Source organism: Leptodactylus fuscus, chromosome 1 (assembly GCF_031893055.1).
Source record: "Leptodactylus fuscus isolate aLepFus1 chromosome 1, aLepFus1.hap2, whole genome shotgun sequence".
Lineage (NCBI taxonomy): Eukaryota > Metazoa > Chordata > Amphibia > Anura > Leptodactylidae > Leptodactylus > Leptodactylus fuscus.
The window spans coordinates 94,176,494-94,192,706 of NC_134265.1; the positions used below are offsets into that span (position 1 = coordinate 94,176,494).

At 41.7% G+C, this 16,213-nt stretch overlaps 1 protein-coding gene across 1 annotated transcript; it reads left to right on the forward strand.

The window, feature by feature from the left end:
• The first annotated feature begins 1,004 nt into the window (after positions 1-1,004).
• DENR (density regulated re-initiation and release factor) lies at positions 1,005-12,683 on the forward strand. The gene is made up of 8 exons (XM_075273077.1): positions 1,005-1,132; positions 3,935-4,053; positions 5,569-5,588; positions 6,198-6,282; positions 8,592-8,672; positions 9,601-9,717; positions 9,803-9,942; positions 12,417-12,683. Exons 2-8 carry the CDS (start codon positions 3,945-3,947, stop codon positions 12,459-12,461), a joined length of 597 nt encoding a protein of 198 aa, XP_075129178.1. The 5' UTR covers positions 1,005-1,132; positions 3,935-3,944; the 3' UTR covers positions 12,462-12,683.
• Positions 12,684-16,213: the final 3,530 nt, after the last annotated feature.

The following is a 16,213-nucleotide window of genomic DNA, read 5'->3' on the forward strand; positions in this document are numbered from 1 at the left end:
CAGTGCTGCCTCCATCTTCTTCAGGAACGTCCTCTTCACGCGTCTTCTTCCGGCGCAGGCTTCAAACTTCTAGGCCTCGGGCAAAGCTGACTGCGCATGCCCGCCGACCACAAGAAAATGGCCGTTGCAGAGGAAGTTCCTGAAGAAGATGGAGGCAGTGCTGGAGAGTTCTCTCGCAGTATTGTGCGAGAGAACTCATTTGCATACCGACGAAAACCAGGATTTATACCGAACGGCGGCGTGGAGAAGACATCTAAAGGTAGGAGAAGAATAGCCTTTCTTCAGGATATTCGAAACAGCCGTTTCGAATAGCACACTCCCATAGAAATGAATGGAAGCGGCCGGCATGCAGACTTTGCCGGCGGCCAGTCGCTTAACCCCCCCCCCCCCCCCCCCCGCGTGCCGGCTACGTCCATTCATTTCTATGGGAGCGTGCTATTCGAAACGGCTGTTTCAAATAGTGTTTTTGCTCATCTCTAATAGGATCCCTTTAAACTACCTAATGATACATATTGCCGTCTGCACCCAGCAATGTGCCCATCCACATGTTAATAAAATCTATGACTCATCTGTGGTCAAAATATCCCCCATGGAACCTGTTGTGTAAAAAAAAATAAAAAAAAAATAAAAAAATGCCAGCCCACATAGCAGCCAATCACAGAGCAGCTTTAATCTTTCAGAGAATCTAAAATGACACACGCGCTTTGATTGGTCACTTATGCGGTTCCCTAGAGCTCGCCCTATAATGTCGCACCTACAGTAATGACTGACAGCATACACCATAGCCCACAAGTCACTGGGAGCTTACATGTATATACAGACATGTCACTCTTTTTCTTTCCCACGTCATTAAAATTAGCACAACAGCAGTAAAGTGAGATGCATAAATACAGCTAGTAGCGCAGGTACGCGCCGCACAGGTAAAATATGCAATGATACGGATACTTGGGTGTACTAAAATGGCGTCCGAGAGGTGCCGGAAGTCTAGTCACTGCTTAGGGAGAGCTCGGAACGGCGGCGGAAGTGGCTGTAGTGAAGGGAGAAGCAGCATTGGACGGCTTCCCCGGCGTGGGGACCGGGCTGTGATCTGCATGTGAAAGGGTTCCCGTGAGCAGAGAGCAAGGCTGCTCAGGTAATGGAAGCTGCGTGTTATATGGAGCGGGGGTGAGAGCAGCGTGATGCCTGACACTAATAGACGAGCACGAGCAGCCCATCCATATTAGGGCCCGACCCATCAGGGTGAATCATGGCCACACTCGGCACCCTGGCATTGTCCTCTACGGCTCTTGTGCCCATCAGAAGGCCTGACCGGGCACTTCACCCACCAGAGACTGCCTATAGATGACATATGTCTTCTGTGTGCACTAAATCTGCCCGTACTCCGTATACATCTATCATATGGCTGCTGTGTCTTGTAGCAATAGATTAAAATTGCACCTGGTAAAGGAGGTTTTTCTTGTAGTGTCGGATATATTCCCCACTTACAGTATGTGCCATTACTTGTGGCTGCCCACGCCCCTGCCTAAAAATTTTTATTGAATGTGACTGGGTGTCAAATGTCTGGACTTGTTCTAATGTAGCAAGTGCCTGGGCGCTAGTATGGGCACACAAGACCTAGACTGTAACACACTGATAGATTTGCCAGCTGTGGGCATGGGGCGGCCCATTGATTTGCTACAGAGCTCCTTCTATCTGATCCTGTGAAATTTAGAATTAAGCAAGTGTAACAGACTTGTGTGAATATGTACTTCAGGCCACTGATCGGAAATCGTACCCAAGCTGGATGTTCTGTATCCGAGTGTGTGATAGAAGAAGCAGCAGCGAGGAGGAGATATAGCTGAATACGCCCCATTCTATTACATCTAAGTTATTAGATAGTGAGCATATTGAAAGGTTACAGGGCTATGGAGTCAGGGTCTAGGCCAGTTTTGAGTGGAGGTGGAAAAGTTACTAATTCGGGTTTCAAAATAAAATGAACTATTTCTAATTCTATTATACAATTATTCATATTGTATAATTAAGTAAATGCACAGGATATTGTATATTTGCTTTCATAGGAATTCAATCACTAGTGTTTAAGAATTGGAGGAGCTTTGCAGCACCTGTCTTACAGTCTTAGCATGGCTGTCAGTCATTTGTAATGGAGCAGGAGTCGGCACTTCAGACTCCACTGCCCTGCTTATGATAGCTGTCATTCTCCTTGTTTGTTTGTTTTTTTTCCATCTGTTTCTTGAGGTCTCATTATCCTACATGCTAGTATTCACTGATTCTCTAGTTCCTTTCTTTTTCCAGCAGCCATAGCAAAGCCCTGACGTTCCTGGGGAATATGTTAAAGAAGACCTTTTATGGTTTTGGGCACAGGCAGTTCTATATACTGCTGGAAAACCGACAGTGCGCTGAGTTCAGCACACTGTCGGCTTTCCCGATCTGTGCCCGGGTAAAGCGCTATCGGTACCGTAGCTCTTTAAAGTCAGAAGGGCGTTCCTGACAGTCTGTCAAGAACATCCTTCTCCACAGCAGCGCCTATCGCACTGTACAGTGTGAGCGGGGAGAAACGCCCCCTCCCCTCCTGATAAATACTCGTCTATGGACGAGAACTGTGAGCAGAGGGAGGGGGTGTTCCTCCCCGCTCACACAGTACAGCGCTATTGGCGCTGCTGTGGAGAAGGACGTTCCTGACTGACTGTCAGAAACGCCCTTCTGACTGTAAAGAGCTACGGTACCGATAGCGCTTTACCCGGGGCACAGATCGGGAAAGCCGACAATGCGCTGAATTCAGCGCACTGTCAGCTTTCCAGAAGTATATAGAACTGCCTGTGCTCCAAACCATGAAAGGTCCTCTTTAAATGGACCCCTGGGTTCCTATTTACTTACAGTGTACCTCAGTTTTAGAAAACAAAAATAACATGGATCCCAATGAGTAACAGCTCTGTTAGATATGTACAGAGGACAAATTGTCATACATTAAAAGTGCAGACAGGAAGTAGATTGGAAACAGCCTAAGACCTTATTCACATTTCTGTTGCGAACATAAATGTCCATCTGTATTTTTGTGGACAGAACACAAACCTATTGATTCCAATGTATTTACTCAAATGTCCATTTTTTTTTTTAATACTGTAAAAATAATGGGGACATGTTCTATTTTGGTGCATTTTCCTGATCACGAATGCCCATTAAAGACTACGGATCAGTGAAACAAATGGCAAGATACAGATATTATCCATTTTCTGCCTGGTTTTCAATCAAATTATCAATAAGTATAGCTTTTTTTAATTTATTTTTTTATTTGTATCACTGTTACTTACATGTATTCAGTCTGTGAACAAACTACATTTCCCATGATCCATCTACTTGCTTTTTACTCTGTGTACCCCTCCCTTCTCCACAATGAAACAGGTAATAAATCACTTCCACATCTGAGATCACGTGATGTTTCGTTTGCAAGCTCGCTCCTCTGCCCCTCCTGTGAGCAGAGACTCAGAGTGAGAGTCATGGGAAATATAGTTTGTTCACAGATTCACTGCATGTAAATAACAGTGATACAAGGAGGAGGAAGTAAAATGGAGCCAATCAAAGGCTGCACAGGGGAATAATGATCACATAAGCTGCTCTGGATGTATTTTCAGATACTTTTTGGAAGCTTGATAACCCCTTTAGGCTATTTGCACACAAGCGTGTGCTTGCTGCTGGCCATGATTCAACAACCACAAAAAAACTGCGATTTGCAACATGGGGCCTTAGAAAATAGTGACAGAATTGTGTTTTCGTTTCAGTGACACACAATACAATGTGAACTGTGGCTCATAGTTCAAGGTTGTTGGTTTGTTTTTGTTTTTTTTGTTTTTTTAAATTTACCCTTTTATATGTAACATCTGACTGGTGTAGTGTCTGGTATTACATTACAGATTGTAATTCTGACTTCCCTCTTCAGGGTCTCGGAGATGGCTAGTACAGCAACTGAAAACTCAGAGCCAATACAAGATTGTAAAGCAGAGACAAGAATTCCCAAGGTGGATGGCGATTATCCACTAAAAGTACTTTACTGTGGAGGCAAGTATTTCGTAGTAGATTATTCTGATGGTTCCTGCAGTGCAGATTTGGTACACATGCCTTATTTTCCCTCTGTTCACAATTTTTCCCTTGCAAACAGTTCATTTAGAGCAGACCTGGGCAATGTGCGGCCCACCGGCCATCTGACTGCTTCTGTCCGGCCCGCATAGCTTGTGGAAGTTTGTTCTAGGACCTATTTATTATGCTTACTTATATAGTTCCATCATATTCCACAGAACTTTACAGATATTGTCAGTCACAGTCCCATATAGGGCTCACAATATACATTCCCTATCAGTATGTCTTTGGTGTGTGGGAGGAAACCGGAGTACCCGGAGGAAACCCACGCAAACACGGGGAGAACATACAAACTCCTTGCAGATGTTGCCCTTGGCAGGATTTGAACTGCAAGGCTGCACTGCTAACCACTGAGCCACCGTGCTGACCTGTGATGATGTCATCACAGCCTATCACCAGGATAGGTTATGACTCATTAGTGGGCGGAGCCTCACAGGACTGTGTGCTTGCTGCAAGCTGACAGCTATGGAGGCTGCTGGATGATAGAGAAGAGAGAAAAGACAGCATGTGTGAGCAAGAGTGGGGAACTAGGAACTGATGTAGGGGGCAGTTACACTGAATGCACATGGAGGGGGGACATTAAACTAGGGGGCATATGGAGGGTGACATTAAACTGGGGTCAACTGGAGGAGGATATTAAATCATGGGAGTAGCTGGAGGGGGACATGTCTGCCTCTATTTGCCCCACAGTTTAATGTCCCCCTCCAACTATCCCCACTGTTTAATGTCCCCCTCCAGCTGCCCCAGTTTAATGTCCCCTCTAGTTTCTACTGGTTTATACTGGGGCACCAGGAGAGGGACTTAATACTGTGGGACATTTGGAGGGAAACGTTATAATGTGGGGGTGTTAGGGTGACTGTAGGAGGATTATACTTTGTGGGGCACATGGAAAAATGATTGAGAATGGGCGAAGTCAGCGTAGAAGTTGGTGGAGCTAAATTTGCCATGGCGCGAATGGCCCTCTAGATCCATTACAATTTCTCATGTGGCCCCATGGGAAAATTAATTGCCCACCCCTGATTTAGAGGAACCTCCAAAATAGTCAAAATCTGCACTGAGTGAATGTAGTGTACTGTTTATATAGAAAGAGTATCCAAAATGTGCTGTAATTTTTTTCTCAATAGGTATTTATACATATACAAATAAACAGCAGGTTGTTACATTTTGTTATATCATTGCTTTTGTATTTTTTTAATTTGAATAATACATATTGTAGATATACTTTCCAGTACTACTACTGATAAAATCACTGCTTTTGGTACCTATTGAGATCTCTAGTCTCTGCGTGTCCTCCTTCATTGTACCTGCTTTATTGTTGGTGTATATTCATATTTGTTTTGTATGGTTATTATTCAGTATCATTAATTCTTTGTTGTTTGTCCTATGAATTAAATAGCTTCATATACTAACGCTATTGAATTTCTTATCCCTCTACAGTGTGCTCACTGCCAACAGAGGTAAGATTTGCTTTCATCCAGCTAAAAATACATTACGACTAATGTTGTAAATTCCTGCCAGTTAGTCACAATTTTAAGGCATGATCTCCAAGTCTTATTTGGACCTAAAATGAATGAAGTGACCTGTTGGGGTAGCTGCACACCTCTGAGATTCACCCATGAAACTCGACTTGTGTGTTAGCTACATTTACCACCTTGAACTACATGGAGGGAGTGGGACTCCTAGCAGTATAGACATCTATGATGTTAGGAGTTCCTGCCTCCCAGCGACATATTGTCCCGTACTGTAGATGGCATAGGGCTATCAGTATTGATTTGGTTCTTCCAGAGGTGGTAGCCTCTTTTTCTTAGTAGCTGTCTGGTTTGGCTAATAGGGATACAGATAGAGGTTTATTTATTTTAGGCATGGGAATATAGAGAGTTTGGTCCTGATAGAACAACCTCTTTAAAGAGTTCATTGAATTGAATATTCTTCCATAAATACATTCTAAACATTAATTTGACTTGTAGCTTAAAATTGACAGCTGCTTTTAAACTTTTCGCTATAATAGATATTCCTACTGCCTTGACTGATATATGGCTCACTTACACTGCTGTATTTTGTTCCAGTACTGTGAATACATGCCCGATGTGCAGAAGTGCAGACAGTGGCTAGAAAAGAATTTCCCAAATGAATTTGCTAAGCTTACGTTAGGTAAGTGATTGTTTGATTTTTCTTTGAAACGTATTTATTAAAGGAAACTCTCATGCATAAAGGTATGAACAACTTGCACAGGTACAGCATGTACTAAATTGTAAAAAGTTCCCGGTTGCTTAAAACTTACATTCAAAGAGGAATCTGAGTTGGAATAGGGGATACATATGTACAAAGGAAGGAAAGTGGAAATTTAGGGGGTTGTATATCTTTCCTGTAGCCTAAAGTCGATTTAAGGTCTAAAGAGGTTTCCCAATTGTAGTCAGTAGGCTGGAAATGTGGTATCTGTTGGCCCATGGGGACCATTCCTACTGTATCTACAGGCCACATGTATCCTTGTTGACATGAGCAACACTTTGTAGGGAACATAACATAGCCCTGGCGGCCTATATCTTAGGAGAAGGAGAGGTGCAGTCAATGGGAGAGAATAATTCAAGACATTGCATCAAATGGTATAGAGATAACCAGTAGTGCTTCATTACGGGGAAGGTCCCCAGATTTGAAGGGTTTCATCCCCTGTAGAACTTGGGATATACAGAAAAGTACTGTGTAGTACGTTCAGTGTAGTCTCCATCATGGTGACCTCCCCGCTACCGTTACCGATATTAGTACAGCAATCCTACCTTTTCTTCGAGTAGCTCCCACATCTGACTCCCAGCCAAGCATAAAGTCCAATATTGTTGTTCAGGGGCTATTTAATTCACTCTAGATATAGGACAGTGAACCTCTATCTGAGGCTCTATAGAGACAGCGTTTTTCAAAATGTGTGGCTACAATAGTAGTTGTACTGGCCACAAGACAATATTTTTTTTTAAAAAAAAAGAAAAAAATCAATAAAAATACTTTCTGGTACTTTAAAGGCCTCATAGGGTTTTGGGGTGAAGTTTAAAAGTTTAAGCAAAAAATAATCAAAGTCGTTGAGGTCCTATATTGGATGTGTTTAAATTAAGCTAAGGTGTTGGGGGATAGTTAACTGCACACTGTGTTAACTTTATTTTATGTTTAGTGTTTAACTATTTTATACAGGTAGGTACCATGGTGGTGGCAGGGACTAGGACTGGGTGATTGATCGAAAAATAACCAAACATCCAGGATATCAGAATAACGTTATTTTGTTCACATTGTTTTTTTGGATTGGCTATTAAGATATTTGCAGCTACGTTTGGACTGAACATGTCCGAACCAAACTATTAGCTTCTGGGGTCTGAAGAGATCCCACAGTATGTCTTCATTGTTTCTGGCTAACGTCAAGGACTGCTGAAGCCCAATCATAGGATGTGGCGTTGTGATGCTTGTCAATGTGTCACAACGCCACGTGATGCTGAGGCCCAATCAGCGGCTCCTGACATCAGCTAGAAGCGCTGTAGACCACATGGAGTTGTGCCAGAGCCTAGCATAAATGAGTAACACTGACTTCTATGTTAGATCAATAGAGACCCCTACGTATAATAGAAGTTTAGTTTCAACCATGTTCATCATTGCCACTCTCTGGGATATGCTCTGAGGGGGAATCCAGGTGGACCAATTACTGCAGACATGTATATAAGGAAGTAAATGTTATATGTTTTTTATGCCATGACTAAGGGGTAGAGTACCTCGAAACGTGTCGGCGTTTTTTTTATTTGTTGTTTATTTTTTCTTCTGTTATATCATGTACATTATTATGGATTTTTAAGAAGATTTATTAAAAGTTGAATTTTAATTGGACCAAAGCATTGCGGACCTCAACAATTTGTTACCTTCAGACAAATCTCATGCAGTTTGCCCAACACTTGACCCAACTTGCCATAGCAACCCATTGGTGTGTTACAAAGGGGGCCATCTTTCTAACTACCTAGATGCCAAGTTCATCCAAGTTAAACATCCAAAATCTAAGTTCTCTCCTATCTCTTCCATTGCAGATATATGTTGGCTTTGTAGCTAGCATGCGCTGCCGATGGCTTTGGGACATTTTCTGTGTTTATGCCATCTACTAAACATAACTGCATTTGTCTATTCTATAATGAATAGTTCTGCAGCTGTTTGCTAATTCCTCACCATTTTAAAATGGAGTCCCATCTTACTACCTACCAGTGAATGGTCCTGTAATGGATGTGCACATGGGTGCCAACTCTTCCTGTCTTCTTTACATGGCTGCCACCATCTGATGTGTATTGCAAAACAGTCAGAAAGCCCTTGTGCTATATACTCACTTGTTTTAGGCTGAGATACCTTTTTTTTTTCTTCTTTTAATTAATACAGATACTTGATTTAATACTGCAAAAGTTACAAGTACATGAGAATAAATGGTTTTCATTTCTTTTTGAAAGGAAACTCTCCAAAACAAGAAACTGCTGGCGAGGGAACAGGTCCAGTAGGTGAAGAAGAAGAGAAGAAAAAACAAAAAAGAGGTAAGTCAAAATTTAGATAGATAGGGAGAGGGGAGGGAGGGATAAAGAAATAAGGAGGAGAGGCTGCAGACAGATACCGGCAGTTTGCTTTAAAAACCTATTCAAACGAATGGGTTTTAAAACTGAGCCCCGGCAAGCCATCCCCTTTCCAGTTTCGCCGGGGCTTAGGATGGAAACCCCTGGGCAGACACCAGACACTGGTGTGAACGCCACAGAACATGTGTACATGGGCAATGACAGGTGGTGTCTAAAGAATCGCCTGAGGGGGGTGTAAGTGGAAACTGAATCCATTCATAGGACTAAAGCTGGAGACCATGTGGAAGTCATAGGATGTGAGACCTGTGGACTTTATAAAAGGTCAGGCAGGAATCAGAAATAGTGGAATTAATCTTCTTATGAAGCATAATGGTATCAACCTGCCTCATGACCTCAGTCACTGAGAGGAAGTGTTTGTCTCCAGCTGGAGGCAATGTGGATCCAGTTGACCAATAGAACATATCGAAGTGTATTTTAAATTGGAGGCTTAAGATTGAGAAGGAATATGGGGACCTGGAATGGGAAGGACTGTCCAAAGAGCTGTTGCACAATACTATGGATTGCCAGCCAAGAGCGTAGGGGCAGGACCACCACACATGAAGAGTGGTGCCTAAGGCATTACAACTAGTAAAGCAAAGGGGTGAAATGGTTGGGAAAAAAAGTTGGGGTACCAAATAAGTCTTATGAAGTACTTTTAAAGAAGACTTCATGAGGGTAACCTGCCAGCTGCTCTTGCTAATCGATGAACAGCAGTCAACCCATAGGGCTGGGGTCAAGTTAGTATCCAGGTCTCGCTATCCCACACCATTTAAATTTAGGGATTTAGGTCTCCTTCTGATTGTGTAGATTTGATTCTGTGATTTTTTTTTTTTTTTTTTTTTCACTTTTACAGGAGGAAGAGGTCAAATTAAACAGAAGAAAAAGACTGTACCTCAGAAGGTTACAATAGCCAAAATCCCCAGGGCAAAGAAGAAATATGTGACAAGAGTATGTGGCCTGGCAACGTTTGGTGAGTTTGACTTGACAGTCAGTTTCTCCTCCAGGTTCTTAAGGTGACTGTCTGGTTAATTAATGGTGGCCATTTGTATTTACAGAAATTGATCTCAAGGAAGCACAAAGATTCTTTGCTCAGAAATTCTCCTGCGGTGCCTCAGTGACAGGGGAAGATGAAATAATTATTCAGGGAGACTTCACAGATGATATTATTGATGTAATCCAGGAAAAGTGGCCAGAGGTAATCATAACCAAAAACAAAGCCCCTCTACACATAACTTGATGACCTACATAGAAAAAGTTATTTGTTGACTATGTAATTCACAGCATGTCTATATGTGTCTAAATCTAAATAACAGTACAAGCTTCAGCACATGAGTGTTTCAGATGGCAATGTTTACACCTTAGTATGCTATGTATTACCAAAAGGCTTTCTTCTCCATAAGGCTAGAGCTGCACGCCATGATGGGCCGTGGCATGATCAAAGATGTCAGTATAGCTCTGCCTTCATCACAAGTAAAGTGAAGGTGGTTGCAGTTCAACTTGCAAGCTACTGCAATAAGGTTTGGTTTTCTTGTGACCATCCCATTGTGGTTGTAACAGTTTGTGAGTCACTGCATTTACTTTTGGTGAAGGCTGCTCTACACCATGATTGTTGGCTGTGTGATGCGTGTCACTGCATTGTTGCTATATATCTCTTGCCAAGTTGGTATTTGATTACCATTGTGTATTGTAGAGAGATGGGTTTTTTTGTTTTGTTTTGTTTTTTTTTTCCTCAATTTTTGTAGAAATCTTATCACAAAAGTGTCTGCACCAATACCAAATGTTTGGGCATAAGAGGCCACTGAGGTTTGTCTAGCATTGGAATTGTATGCATCCACACCACAATGTTTTTAACTATTTTACTATAGCTCGATGTCTCTTTTGTCCACCACACTTGTTCCATGAACCAAAGATCACCCTTCACTATTCTACATTGTGAATGGGCTTTTTCTTTGCAACTTACAGGTAGTTATGGCCGTGGCACTACAGTCGCAAGAAAACCAAACCTGCTGAACCTTTCTATAAAGCTAGAGATATTCAAGTGTCCTTCAGATGGAGGAGTTTGACACTATTGTATATATTCTCTGCTACAACTTCGTTCTACAAATGTTAAGTTTACCAGTACATTCCCTGAACTGGATAAGCTTTATTACTAATACGTATATAAGACCCCGTCACCCCCGTTCTTAGCTTTGTAGAGGGATGTGGCGGGCTGGAAGTCTTATTCTTCTGCCTTAACGGCTTACACTCTGAGTCACATGACTGACTCTGCTCTACTCTATGTTCAAGCAGCAGGAGTAGAACGGTCTTTGTAATGTCAGAGCACTGGCAGCAGAGACTGAATACAGGGACTTCTAGCACCCTGCTGCAGTCTGCAAACTAAGAATAAGGCAACAGGGAGGGACTGCATTTATCTATTAGTAAGTAGAGATGAGCGAACACTGTTCGGAACAGCCGTTCTGAACAGCACGCTCCCATAGAAATGAATGGAAGCGGCTGGCACGCGCAATGAATTGTGCTTCCATTCATTGCTATGGGAGCGTGCTGTTCGGATTGGCTGATCCGAACAGTGATCGCTCATCTCTATTAGTAAGTAAGCTTATCCAGTGCAGAGAGAGACTCCTTTTAAGGCGAAGGCCCCATGTTGCAGAAACGCAGATTTTTTGTTTCGTTTTTTTTTAAGCCGAAGCCAAGAATGGCCACAAATGGAATCAGAAATATATAGAAAGCTCTTATACTTCTAACTTCTGCTCAATCTAGCCCTGGCTTTGGCTCAAAAAACTGCAACAAAAAAAGCTGCGTTTCCGCAACATGAGGCCTTAGCCTAAAAGTGCTATCACCAGGGTGAAGCAAATTGTTAGATATTAAGCTAGGCCAGGCTCACCCAAATATAACACCTTTTCCACTCATGCCTCTATTCCAACGATATCCATTTATTTAATAAATGTACAATTCAGATCGCCTACAGCAGCTCAATTATTGTTCCATACTGCTGTGCTCCATGCTGCTTCCCTCTCATTCAAGTCTTAGGGCCAGGCAGCTATATAGAAATCTTACCTGGCCGTATATTCACACCAAAGTATTAGAGCAGTGTGTGTAATAGTTGTTTGAAGCAAAAGAGCCGCACTCCTTGTCCAGATTGCTCATTTGCATATTGTGAAATAAATGAATATATCGGATGAACATTTTTGCTAAATGGATTCATTCCATATTAAGCAGTTGCAAGTAGTTTAATCCGAGTGCTGATGTCAAAGGTGTGGCTGCAGGAAAGAAATGATTTTTGTTTTGGTTTTCTGGGGTTGCATATTTTAGGATCTGTTTTACAGCCATAAATCCCATTCCAGCCTGGAGTCTAATAACGCAAACTAGTACCAAAGAACCCAGTGGTTCACCTAATCGGTGTTATTAGGTCCACGGTCTATACTGGAGTTGCAGCCACAGTATAGTCCAGGATGTATTTTTGTTGTATAAATGCGACCCTCTAGTCATTCATGTGTTTTTTTTTTTTTGTTTTTTTTTTATATAGGTGCATAGATTGATATGTACATATCCATCATCTATGCGGTTTATTACATGCATTGTCTGACAATAACCTTTATTAATTTGTCATCATTATTAGTGCAGGAAGACCTGTAAATGACTTTGTCATTGAATGCTTTTTCTCATTGACAGGTTGATGATGACAGCATTGATGATCTTGGGGAAGTGAAGAAGTAACATAACATTGTGCCTGTAATGTCCTAGACTATATAGCCAAAGTGAGAGAGGATTCTCAGAGCTTTGTGTGTCCTCGGTCAAACTGTACCACCTTGTTTCACCACTGTAGAATGCTACTTTTTGTTTTTATTATTAAATGCGAAACTCTCAAAGTAACCAGTTCCCTCATGCGAGCGCATGATATGTGTTTAGAGTAATAAAAATGGTTTTGGTCATTATCAACTTGTCTTCATTGTTTAAGGCCATTCATAATATTCCCCTGGGAACTGTATTATTATGTGGGTTCAGGGGTTGTACATCCCCAACTTGATTTTTCATACCAATGACCTATCTGTGGGGGTCCGATACATGACCCTGCACAGATCAGTTGTTCTGGTATTGTCTGGGCAATAAAAGCTACTAGTGGACGGGGAGCATGTACAGCACTGATAGAAATGGCTGATCTGTATGGGGGTTTGTATGTCGAATCCCTACAGTTCACATACTTGTGACCTTTCCTGTGGATAGTTTGTTAGTAAGAAAAATCAAGTTGGGGTGGACAACCCCTATAATAACTACACCTAATGTGGCAGCATTTCGATTAAACCTTTTATGTATTGCACATAATCATCTTTGAAATCCTGTTATATGTCCTCTGAGAAACCTGTGTTATGCAGTGACCACAGTAAAAATGAGAACATGCAATAAACCTCCATCCACCTTACCATATCTTAACTCAACAACCATCAAACAGGTGAGGGAAAAACAGTGACAAAGGATATAGTAGACAAGCCAGGGGAAGAAGAAGAAGTAGGGTGGCCAGAAATGTGTTGTTAGAAACTTAACGGTGGTTAAACCCTCACACTACCTCTGTAGTGCTGTGAGAAACTGAACCAATGTCCAAAGGAATAAGGCCCCACGCAGCGAATTGAGGCAGAAAAAAAACAAACGCTTTTTTAAAGGGATTCTACCATTAAAACTTTTTTTTTTTTTTTTTTTTGGATAAGACGTCGGAATAGCCTTTAGAAAGGCTATTCGTCTCTTACCTTTAGGCGTGGTCTCCACTGCACCGTTCCTTAGAAATATGATTTTTTACCGGTATGCAAATGAGTTCTCCCGCAGCGATGGAGGTGTCCCCACCGCTGCCAGAGAAGTGTCTCCAAGTGCCGCCTCCTTCTTTGTCCGCCATCTTCAATGTCTTCTTCCGGCGCAGGCTCATAACTTCTAGCAGAGCAGGCGCACAGGCCACGGGAAAATGGCCGCTAACAGTACTGTGCAAGCAGCCATTTTCCCGTGACCTGTGCGCCTGCGCAGTCTGCTCTGCTCGAGGCCTTGAAGTTATGAGCCTGCGCCGGAAGAAGACATTGGGACGCCCCCATCGCTGCGAGAGAACTCATTTGCATACCGGTAAAACCCGGTATTTCTAAAGAACGGCGCAGCGGAGACCACGTCTAAAGGTAAGAGATGAATAGCCTTTCTAAAGGCTATTCCGACGTCTTATCCACAAAAAAAAGCTTTTAATGGTAGAATCCCTTTAAATATTTTTGCAGTGTTTTTCACAAAGTCCTCAGTTTCCTCTGCAGACCTGCAGTGCTTTAAACCCTGTAATGCTCTGCCCTGTACTATTATATCACAGTGAGTGTATACAATGTGTGTGCAATTTACACCATAATAGTATGGAACAGGATCTAGCTGTGCTTTCTCAATCGCTTCCAGGTCCCAGCTGTACAAGCAGTCAGAAAATACCCCAACTCCTATAGATTAACCCAATAGATGCTATGATCAATAGTGATAACAGTATCTGTGTGGCAGGGAGTGAGCTCGCCTCTACTCTCAAACCCTCTGTTAACCTGCTGCAAGCTCATTGGTTATGAGGGGGTTGCTATGGTAACAACTTAAAATGTAAAAAATAATGCAAACAAAAACGCATATGAAAATTAACATAATAGGTATTTCTGTTTACGTATAACACTGAACCAACAAAAAATATATCCTATGTGGTGTACACTTAAAAAAAATAAATAAATAAATCAAAAAGATTGATATACCAGAAAATAGTACTAATAAAAATTGCAATTTGTCCTACAATAAAAGCACTCACATAGCTCTATCAACAAAAAGTAAAAAAGACAATGACTTGACAATGCAATGCCCCTAGTCAAATAATTTATATTTACAAAGAGTTATATTCAGTAACAGCAGTAAAACATACTAAAACCAATATAAATATGGCTTAATCATAGTCCTGTGGCCTCTGAACGAGAGAGTCCACAGGAAAATGGCCGACGGACATGAGCAGTCGGCGCTTTTGGACCCAGAGAAGAGCAGTGTGAGAGAAGGAGTTGGTGAAGAAGACAGAGTTTTCAAGCAGCACTGGGAACGCCCCCAGTGCTGCGAGAGAACTCATTTGCATAAGGAAGAAAAAAAAATTCCTCACCAACAGCGGCACAGATCAGAATAATAAAGGTAAGAGAAGAATAGCCTTTCTTAAGGCTATTCCTATGTGTATTGTGAAAAAGGTTTCTAATGATGGAATCCATTTAAAGGGTTAATGTCTGTATGTCAGAATGTAAATCTTATCTGGGTTTCATGTCATTTACGAAAGTAGAAGTTTCTTTTTACAGAGACACAAGGTAAAAGGAAAGATTTGCACTTCTTCCATGTTTTGCACATATTTCTAGTTTTGGCAGAATGCAGCCATGTGAAGATGACCAGATTTCCCTGCTTCAGTATTAGGCTGCGTTCACACGGAGTAACGCTCCACTCATTCTGACATGTAAACACGTGTCGGAGTTAGCGCAGTAAAACAGAGTCCCATTGACTTCAATGGGTTCGGTCTTACGCGCTACCCATTGAACGCAATGGGAGGCTGTTTTACCTATTGCTTTCAATGTGATAAGCGTGTATCACATTGAAAGCAATAGGTAAAAAAGCCTCCCATTGAGTTCAATGGGTAGCACGCGTAAAACCGAACTCAATGGGATTCTGTTTTACATCACACACTCTGACGCGTGTTTACATGTCAGAATAAGCGTGCGTTACTCCGTGTAAGCGTGCGTTACTCCGTGTGAACGCAGCCTTAAACTGTGGTGCAGGTGTCGAAACATTTCTGCAACGAAGATCATAATATCACCAATGACATGAAAATTTAGATTTTAAGAGCGAATTTTAAATCCAAGAAAAAACAGACGGATTTATGAGTACAAGTGCATGACCCTATTTAACACTCTGGAGAATGGAATGAACCTTTCACATGGGTTCATGGCATCCTACAGAAATCACTGACCTGAGACAGCCATAAAGACACTCTGAACTGATAAGAACCTGGGAACTGGGGATTTGTTTATGTGTACATACCAATAAGCCTCTTCCCCCCTCCCTCGTAAAATTCTATCCCTATGTGTCCTTTTGTACATAAATATGCAGCCTTCAGAAATTGTTTTTAGTTTTATCTGAAGAAGAAGCCGGGAGCTTCGAAACGTTATAATCTGTCATCATTATGAGTTAGTCATTAAAAAAAAGGTATCAACTACTGAAGAGACTCAAGTTTTTTTTATTTTTTTTTTTATAAGTATTCTGTAGTGAAGTTAGCAAGGGGAGTGAATCCTCAGACACATGCGTTTATTAGAGGAAGTGTGAATACAATAATTGTAATTAATTCTTAGTGGAAGATAATATAAGAAAACAGTAAAGTGTTTAATCAAAAACAGATGTGTGATGGGTCTTTTTACAACATATTGGAGCAGATTTATTAAGACTGGCGTTTTGTATAC

What these genes read in the sequence shown, in the direction of transcription:
- DENR (XM_075273077.1), top strand. Translation starts at nt 3,945, where the DNA reads ATGGCTAGTACAGCAACTGAAAACTCAGAGCCAATACAAGATTGTAAA. An exon ending in GAAGAAAAAACAAAAAAGAG is followed by an intron (nt 8,673 to 9,600) that starts GTAAGTCAAAAT and finishes TCACTTTTACAG; the next exon opens with GAGGAAGAGGTCAAATTAAA. An exon ending in TCCAGGAAAAGTGGCCAGAG is followed by an intron (nt 9,943 to 12,416) that starts GTAATCATAACC and finishes TCTCATTGACAG; the next exon opens with GTTGATGATGACAGCATTGA.